The sequence below is a fragment of the Rattus rattus genome, chromosome 2, assembly GCF_011064425.1.
Source record: "Rattus rattus isolate New Zealand chromosome 2, Rrattus_CSIRO_v1, whole genome shotgun sequence".
Lineage (NCBI taxonomy): Eukaryota > Metazoa > Chordata > Mammalia > Rodentia > Muridae > Rattus > Rattus rattus.
In genome coordinates, this window is record NC_046155.1 from 13,041,464 (window position 1) to 13,051,758 (window position 10,295).

Consider the following 10,295-nt stretch of genomic DNA (forward strand, 5'->3'; position numbering starts at 1 on the left):
TATTTCTTCCTTGACCAAATTATCATTGAGTACAGCATTGTTCAACTTCCATGTGTTTCTATTTCCATATTTTAACTCCAGGATGGTTTTGTTCATTTCCTTCTTCTGTTTGGTTGGTTTTTCCTGTAGTTCCTTAAGGGATTTTTGTGTTTCCTCTTTAAGGGCTTCTACTTGTTTACTTGTGTTGTCCTGTACTTCTTTAAGGGAGTTATTTATGACCTTCTTAAAGTCCTCCATCATCATGATAAAATGTGATTTTAATTCTAAAACTTGCCTTTCCAGTGTGTTTGGATATTCACTGTTTGCTTTGGTGAGAGAACTGGGCTCTGATGATGCCAAGTAGTCTTGGTTTCTTTTGCTTGGTTTCCTGCGCTTGCCTCTTCTCATCAACTTGTTTTTGGTATTAGCTTGTCTTGCTGTTTCTGATGGTGGCTTGAACCTCCTTTGGCCCAGTGTGTCAGCACTCCTACAGACCTGTTTTCCTGTTTTCTTTCAGCCACTTACAGGAACAGCGTGTTCTGCTCTCAGGCGTGTAGTTGCTCCTGTCGGCTGTTTCAGCTCTAGGCAAAAGCAGCAACTGAAAGGGTCCTGCCCCTACTGCTCGTAGGTCCCTGTGTGCAGGGGGCACAGATGGCATTAGGTGCTTTCCTCCTGAGTCGAGAATGTGGGCAGAGAATATTCTCTTCTGGTTTCTCAGGAGTGTCCACAGTTCTGAGGGTCACCAGATTTGGGTGCAAGGAGGTATTTGACTGGTTCAGTTCAGATCTGGGCACAGAACTGGACTGTGGGGCTCCTGCAAGTGACTGCTTCTATATTCCTGTGTCCAGAGGCACTATTCAGTTTCCTCTTGGGCCAGTGTGGGAAAATTGGGCAGAAATGGCAGGATTGCCTGCACTTCTGGGTGTTCAGCTCTCTCTCCCACAGGATTTGGTAGCAGGGCTTTGTGGGTCGGGATTAGAGAAGTTCCAGCCTCAGCCAGAAACTGGAAGCACTCGGTCCCAGTGAACTCGGTCCCTTTGTGTGTCCTGAGTCCATCAGGCAGGTCACTTGGAGCTGAAGAGTTGGCTTTACCTCTGCTCTCAGGTGTGTAGTCGCTCCTTGTGGCTGGCTTTCCTAGATTTCTTTTTGTAAGATGACCATATCCATTATATTAATCTTAACAATTCATAAGTGTGAGAAACTTTTTTTGTCTTCCAATTTCTTTCTCCATGAACTTGAAGTTCTTGTCATACAGATATCTCACCTGCTTGATTCAACATACACCAAGACATTTCACATTATTTGTTGTCAGTCTGTGTACTGGAAGCTATTCATAGAGACCTCTACTGTGGCCCAGCGGGAGGATTCAAGCTTGGGAAAGGCATGAACAGGGATCTGGAAGTGCCTTGTTTCCCTGATCTCTAAGACTTTCATCAAGAAGGATATTGTGTGGTTCCAAAGGGTTTTCAGGTCTAAGAGATGTTCATGTGGTGCTTGATTGACAGTTTGTTTATATGATGAATTACATATGTATGGGATTAAGCCTATTTAATCATGGTGATCTTTTTAATGTGTCCTTGGATTCAGTTTTGAATATTTTACTAAATATTTTACATCACTGTTCACAAGGGAAATTTGTCTGTAATTCTCTTTCTTTGTTAAGTGTTTTTGTGGTTTGAGTATCAGGGTTACTGTAGCCCAAAAAATGAATTTTGCAATGGTTCTTCTATTTTTACTTTGTGAAATAATTTGAGGAGTATTGGCATCATTTCTTTTTTGAAAGTCCAGTAGAATTCCAACTAAAACCATGAGGCCCTGAACTTTTTTGGTTGAGAGATTTTCAATGACTGCTTCTATTTCCTTAAGAATTATAGGTCTATTTAAATTGTTTATCTAAATGTAATTTCACTATGGTAAGTGGTGTGTATCAAAATGTTCATTTCTTTTATATTTTTCTAATTCTTCAGCATCCATTGTTATGTCCCCCTTTTTGTTAATTTGGATATTTCCTTTAGGCCTTTTACTTAGAACCAACTATTTCATTGATGTTCTCTTTGTTTCTATTTCAATGGTCTCAGCCTTCCATTTGATTATTTACTGCCATCTATTCCTCTTAATATGTTGTTTGTTTCATTCTAGAGATTTAAAGTGCTGTTAAATGTTGATGTAAGATCTCCAATTCTTGCAGAAGGCACTTAGTACTCATGAATTTTCCTCTAATTCAACACTCATGGTGTCCTGGCTGCTATGGGTATGTTGTACATTCATTTCCCATTGAATTTCTAGGTGTCTAATTTCTTTATTTTTCTTTGACCCAGTGATTCTCTCATTTTAGTAGAGTTGTTCAGTTCCCAAATTTTGTAGGGCTTTCTGTTGTTTTATTTGAAGACCAGCTTTATAATGTGGTGGTTTGGTAGGGATGTAGGGGGTCATTTTAATTTTCTTGTATCTGCTGAGGCTTGCTTAATGACTGAGTATGGGTCTATTTTGAAAGATTTTGTGAGGCGTATAAGAAGAATGTAGTCTTTGTGTTTGGGCACAAATGTTCTGTAATATCTGTTAAGATCTATTAGGTTCATAATATTTACTAAGGTTCATTATTTTCCTATTTAGTTTTTGTCTGAATGACCCGTTTGGTTTATTAAGAGACTATTAAAGCTCTCCACTATTAATGTGTGAGTTTTAATGTATTTAAGGTATATTAATGTTTTTTTATGAAAGTGGTTCCCCTGTTATTTAGAGCACTCACATACATACACACACACACACACAAAAAGAAACATCTGTATCTGTATCTGTAGTATCTATATCTGCCTTGCCTTAGTGTCTAAGTGTCTGCGTCTATGTCTATGTCTATGTCTATGTCTATGTCTATGTCTATGTCTATGTTATCTATAAAGAATGAGAGTCCATCATGGTGGACTTCTTCTTTTTAGGAGTATGAGATAAACTTTCCATTGGTTTTGTTAATTTTATTTGAAGTCTATTTTTGATAGGTATTAGAATTACTATACTAGCTTGCTTCTTTGTTTCATTTGCTTAGAAAATCTTTTTCTAATCCTTTGCTCATACAGGAAATATCTACCTTGATATTGCTGAGATATGTTTCTTGCATGTAGCTGAAGGATAGGTCCTGTTTTCACATTATTCTTTTAGCATATCTTTTACAGAATCGTGTCCATTGATTGAGAGATATAAAATACCAATTATTAATTCTGTTTTTTTTGTTGTTAGTGGTGGTTTTGATAATGTGTATGTGCGTAGGGTGTGTGTGCATATGCATGCATGTGTGTGTGTGTGTGTGTGTGTGTGTGTTGGTGTGTCTTCTTTTTTTCATTTTGTTGTTTATTACTTATTTTCCATGGCTGTAGTTAACCTTCTTGTTTTGGAGTTTTCCTTCTAGTACCTTCAATAAGGCTTTATTTATAGATAGATTTTGTTTTCAATTTCTGATCTGTCATGGAATTTCTCTTTCTCTCTCTCTCTCTCTCTCTCTCTCTTTGATCTATAGTGACAGGAAAGATTTGTTGCAAATTATGGGCTGTATTTTGCGCTGTTGACTCTTAAGACATCTGTCAAGACCATTCTGGCTTTTAGTATATTTGATGCAAATCAGGTTTGTAATCTTTTTGTATCTTGGACCTCTGAACCTTGAGAGATTTGGCAATTTTTTGACCAATATATTTATTTCTTTTATCGCGTCTTAATGACTGAGATTTTTCTTTTCCATCTCTTTGTATTCTATTGGCCAAATTGTTCATTTTCTTTTGACTATACACTTTTCTTCATGGGAGTAAAGTATTGAGATGCAAGGTTCAAAAAGGACATAAAACCTCCACCTTCATATAGATGAACCATCTTCAAAATTTTCTTAATCCCAAATTACTTACCATTGCCTTCTATGTTTTGCCTACTGTGCTTTATCACTATTATAGTCACAAGGTAGATACATTTTTTAATTTTCTTTTCTGACGAAACATATTCTTAAACTTTATTTATTTATTTATTTATTTATTTATTTATTAGCTTCCAAATGAATATGTTTCATACTCAATATAAATTTAAAAATTTGAGATTACAATGTAATTACAATATTTCTCCTTTTCCTTTTCATTCAAACCTCCATATATCTTCCTTGCTCTCTTTAAATTTATGGCCTTTTCTTTTCATTAATTACATACATGCATAAAAGCAAAGCATTTTTAAATATAGTCTGTTCAGTATGTGCCAATATTATATATTTTTTCAAGTCTCTACAATTTGATATAGGATAACCAGTTATTAGACTTTTCCTCAGAAAACATTTTCCCCAGAAACTTACTTTTTGTGTTTAGGAAGAATTTCTTTTCTGTATCTGATGTTGGTGTCAAACTTACTATGTAGCTCAGTATGGCCTTGCACTCACAGAAATGTTGTTTTGTTTTAGCCTTTAATGTGTTACATATGGTCAGCAAGCATGACTCTGGTGACTTGTAAAATTTTTCAAACTACTTATTTTTATTTTATCTATGAAACATCCATCTTTATTAATGTATGTATGTACATGTGTGCAGGTGCCGATGGAAGACAGAGCAGGCACTAGATTTCCCTGGAGATGGAGCTACTGTGAGCTGCCAGAAGGAGTGTTGGAACCAGACTTGGTCCTCTGGAGGAACAGAAATATTTTGAATTTCTGAACCAACTCTCCTCTCATGCCCCTTAACTTATGAGAAATATATAACATAGTTAGTTCATTGGGAACATTTAAGGTACATTTTGACTGTGAGACACAGACTTTATTTGTGTAAATCCTTCTTGAATACAAAGAGTATCAGAAAATCTGTGGAGGGATATAAACAATCTTCACCGAAGAATTTAGGACATTAAAATTGAGATAAAATGGATCTGGAGACAGACATTGCTAAAATGAGCTGAAAAATAGAAAAATGTTAAAAATATCTATTTCTGCAAAAAAGCAATCTTCAGGTTCAACTCAACCTCTAACAAATTTTAATGTTTCTCTATAGAAATGGTAAAAAGAATTCTAAAATTCTGTACTATTTAAAAGATTCTAAGTAGTTGAAGAAATCATAAGTGGAGAAACAAAGTGCAGGGACCATCATTTTTGGCTTTTTGACCTCATGGCTTAATGAAGTGTGGATGTCAGATGTCCAGAGGAGATTCTTGTTGTGCTACTATTGCTCACGGGGCAAAAAGTCCAAAAATCCTTTTAGAAAGTCAGTATTATGTTTACAAATCTTAGAAATGAATTTCTATTTATTCAAAATAGGTAATGAGTCAAAGCATCAATTTCATTCACTGCTGTAATTTTTTACTATTTCTAAACCTCCTCTTAAATTTGACTCAAGAGTTATTAGAATTGAAAAATACGTCACATTACCTCAAATATAATTATTCTTTCAATGTCCAAATATTATTTATTTGTCTGTTTCACTTTCACTAAATCAGAATAAAATAATCACAATGCGTACTTTTCTGTCGGAGGTATCACCTAGGGAGGCAAGCTAGAGATAAATGAATCACCCTGTTTCTATAAGTTACTTCTGTATAAGAAAAAAACCCATGAAATGTTTTCTTAAGAGGTAAAAACAATAATCCCTCAAGGTTTGCCTGCTTTGATTGGGGTTTATTCTCCCTCCTCATTTAACATAAAAAACAAAAGACACCCAACTAATATTTTCTCCCATATTTTTTAGGTTATTTGACAGGTATGTGCACTAATGGTTTTTTCCTTACAGAGGTGTACATTACAAAATTTCTATATATACTTTATGAGGTCCTCTTTGGATTTCAGTGTTATTATTGACTCTAAATGGTAAATGAAATTGATAAATTTATTAGGATAGTTTTCTAAATAACCCAAGAAGAATTTTAAAATTAGGAATGCACTTTGAACAGTTTGAGCTTTTTTGAACCCCTTGTAGAAACTGTGTCCTTACCAAGAATTTCTGTACAGTGGTTTCCTGGCACATATGAGACCAGGATACATAAGGTATGTGGGTGCTGTGGATGCTCTATGGAACCAGTATTGTTGCTGGTCTTAATGAACTGGGTGAGACGAGGAGAGGAAATAAGAAAACGCTGATTTCAAGTAGGTAAGTTTCTACCTGTCCTATCTCCTATTTCCCTACCACAGGACTGAGTCTTGAGGGAAAGGATATTAGAGTGGTCAGCATCCCTGACCTCATCTGATAAACATAAGCTAGAAACGATTTCCTAGATATTAACGTCCAGTGGAAGGCAAAGCAAAAGCAAAAAATTAGTCTACATATTTTACTTGAAAAGTAGAATGGGGAACTGAGATTGCATAGTTACTGATCCTTATGCTTATTTTAGTTATGGTAAACTATTAGACACATTGAAAGCAAAACAGCCCATATGGAACAATGCATTTTATGCCTCCTCTCCACAATTCCTCCGTCAGCACTGAAATGAAATGGTGGAACCAGAATGAAAACACTGTTGCTGCTTTAAGTCTGCTTGAGTCACAAGGTGAGCTTGAAGGCTGCTTGGTGGTTTGTCTGTTCTTTAGCTCTGAGAATGTTCAGGTGAAGAAGACCAGCAAATCTAAATCATGCTGCAGGTGGAAATGGACAAAGGGCTGTGCATGGGTGTTTGGTTTGTTTTGTTTTGCTTTGTTTTTAGAAAAGTGAAAGCAAAATGATGTGTGATGCTTCCCAAACTTCCCAAAGATTTTATACAGAAAGTCAACGTTTTGGCAAATAACTTATGGAATAGAATTGAATAATTGATAAGTTTAAAGTCAAATTTCAATGACAGAGACATTGAAAGCAATAATCTATCTGGTACTATAGTAACTTAAAGAAGATCTCCAAATAAAGATGGAAAATTTTTGGCTATTGATTCACTGGACTTCTAATACACCAAGATCAAATAATCAGTTGTATTTAACAAATGGATTATATGTTTATTTACTTTAAGAAAATGTAAAAATTTAGAAGAATGAATGCATTTTGAAGACATTTAGTACTGATAGCATTACATCTGGTAAAATTTTACCCTTAAGAAACGGAATTTATATTAAGTACACTGTTGGCACTACTATGAATGATATACCATACATGGAGATCAAAAAAATGTTAATATTGAATGCAACGTAGCTGAAAGATTATACCCATTGCCAATGAACCCATCAGTGAATAGGGGAACAGTTTTGTTTTAGTATTTTCACCCACTGTAAATTTGTTGTAAATATACCATAAAGTACAGAACACATTTTTCAGTTTTGACTTAGGAAAGGACCCAAGTATGAAATTATTTAAATATATCTAAACAAGGCAGGCCTAACATACCTGTTTGTTACGATACAGGAACATCAAGCATGTTTGAGATGACCTGGGGCTTAGCCTATGTATAGCAAGACATTTTTTGAAAAATAGTTCTCTCCTGTTATGATTTTTAAAATGCATATTAAAATATTTAAAAGGTACGTAAAAAGATATGTAGAAAATATCTATTGATTGAAATGTGTGATAGGAACTATATGTCAAAGGAATTTTCAAGTGTTTTTCCACCTTTGTTATTTAATTTCAATTTAAACATTGGGAAAATGAAATGTGATTTACATTGCTTTGTAACTTATTACATGAGATATATAATTAACTGTCTTATTTTTGAAGCCTGGTTTTCTGTACAGGAAGGTAATTTAATGCATGCTTAGTTTTCCAGAATGTTGTTACTACATTAATTATGCACATACTCCATCCAAAAATTTAGCAAATTTCTGCCTATACACAGGGAGTTTTAAAGACAAAGATAATTTTTATTGATGGGAACATGTAAAATTTGTTGGGAACAAAAGGCAAAGAGGTCAAAAACCATAACCCAGTGTCCACATCAGCCAACTGTAGAAGCAGATATCAGCAAGAAAAAGAAAGCAAAACAGATCTATTCTGATGAGTTAGAAAAGTGTGTGTAAAGAAAATAATAATGAAAGCTAAGGTACCAGGGACAATTGTGGAAATTTGGGTTAGTTAGAGAACTGCATGGAATGATGGAATGATGAACTGCATGGAAACACAGTTAAATGCAGGGAAAATTCAGAAAGGATAGTAAGTGCTAAACCAATGAGATTATAGTTCATTAGGAAAACCTAAAATAATTAAAAGAATTAGATTTTGGCATTATCCTCTTTTTATTGGAAATAGGACATTATGTCTTATGTATGATAAACTGTAGAAAGAAATCAATGTGGGTTAGAAAGTAAATATGCAGACTGAATACAGAATAAAAATGATGAGGGATATAACTCATGTGGCTACACAGAAAATGGAAAAAGGTGATAAAAAAAGAACAAGAAATATATTAGACTAAAGCAATATGATTTAACTGGATGGTGTAACAATGCGAGGAAGATGGCCAGAAAGGTCAGGTTGTACACATGGTATTGTGAATGAATGAGACGACTGGCCAGGGGGCTTGGAGAGATGGCTCAGCAGTAAGTAGTACTGGCTATTCTTGTACTATTAAACAAATTAACTTCCAGCACTGACATGCTGGCTCACAGCTGCCCATAACTCCAGTTTCAGGAAATCCAAAGACATCTGATATTCTGAGGTAAAAGGCATGCATGTGGTGTACATACATACATGCAGGCAAAATGGCCACACATAAAAACATAAATACAAAGAAAGAATATAAAATATTAGCAGACGTTTAGAAGAAGACTATGGAATGACAAAATTTAAAGTGGTTAGAGGATTCCTAATTGACTTGTGCATGAGGAAAATCTCTAGAGGTCATTGAAACTATGGAACCCCACCTTGAAGGAAAGGTCTTTGAAGTCAAGATTTGAGGAAATTTGTATAAGTACTGCATAATGAGAGAAAGGTAATGGAAGGGTCAGAACATTATTCATATTTTATTTGAGGAAGAAAACACAATATTTAATTCTTAAAACTTTAGATATTTATAATTTTAGTCAAAGGATGGGATTAATATGTGGGCTAAAAAGAAAAATATGGTAAGCATTGAGAAAAATAGTAAACAAAATATTTCACATTTCCCTTAACAGGGATATTTCACACTTAGGATGGAAGCTCAAAACCACACCACTATGACAGAGTTCATCCTTTTGGGGTTAACAGAGAATTCCACACTGCGTGTCATCCTATTTATGACATTTCTAGGGATATATGCTGTTACTTTAGTGGGCAATTTCAGCATCATCAGTTTAATAAGAAGCTGCCCTCAACTCCACACACCCATGTATCTGTTCCTTAGCCATCTGGCTTTTGTGGACATTGGCTTTTCCACATCAATCACACCTATAATGCTTACCGGATTTCTTGAACATACAATAACACTCTCTGTGGCTGCTTGTGAAGCCCAATTCTGCATTGCAGTGACATTTGGGACAGCTGAGTGCTTCTTCCTAGCTGCCATGGCCTATGATCGCTATGTGGCCATCTGCTCACCCCTGCTTTATTCAACACATATGTCCCCCAGGATCTGCTTCCTTTTAGTTGGAGCTTCCTATGTAGGTGGCTGTGTGAATTCATGGACATTTACTAGTTGTCTGTTGAGTCTGTCCTTCTGTGGACCAAATCAGATAGATCATTTTTTCTGTGAATTTCCTGCCGTGTTGAAACTTTCTTGCTCAGATGTCTCCATTATTAGAATTATTCCTTCTATATCTTCTGGAACCATCATTGTGGTCACAGTGTTTGTCATAGCTGTCTCCTACACCTACATCCTCATCACCATTCTGAAGATGCGCTCCACTGAGGGCCGACAGAAGGCCTTCTCCACCTGCACCTCTCACCTCACTGCAGTCACTCTATACTATGGAACTATTACCTTCATTTATGTGATGCCCAAGTCAAACTACTCTACTGAAAAGAACAAGATACTGTCTGTATTCTATACAGTAGTGATCCCCATGCTTAACCCACTCATCTACAGTCTGAGAAACAGAGATGTAAAAGAGACTCTCACAAAGGCCACTGTCAGAATCTTTCCATAGACTCTAAGGATATGCATGTCACTAATAGTGCCTAGTAAATTTTGCTTAACTGATTTTTTAAGTTAAAGTCGTATTCCTTTGTTATCAGCTTTCCCCTTTATATTCTTGTATATATTAGGAAGACACCTTGGTATCTGTCAAGTTATAACACAGAGAAATTATAATTATAAAATTTCTCAATACGTCAAAATGTTTTATTTCTTTCATTTTCATGAAGCAAAACAAAAATTTGTTCTTGTCATTTAAGCACATGTTATAAATAAATTGCACATGGAACCTACTTATTTTGAAAAATGAAACAAATAAATTTATGTTGTTATTTCTTATTTTG

The 10,295-nt window shown here is 35.2% G+C and overlaps 1 protein-coding gene across 1 annotated transcript; it reads left to right on the top strand.

Annotated features, from left to right (window-relative positions):
- The first annotated feature begins 9,031 nt into the window (after positions 1-9,031).
- Positions 9,032-9,964, top strand: LOC116893697 (olfactory receptor 477-like). Its single transcript, XM_032895414.1, has one exon. The coding sequence runs from the start codon at positions 9,032-9,034 to the stop codon at positions 9,962-9,964; it is 933 nt and encodes a 310-aa protein (XP_032751305.1).
- Positions 9,965-10,295: the final 331 nt, after the last annotated feature.

Bases quoted from the DNA above. Each gene is read 5' to 3' on its own strand.
- LOC116893697 (XM_032895414.1), top strand. From the start codon at position 9,032: ATGGAAGCTCAAAACCACACCACTATGACAGAGTTCATCCTTTTGGGG.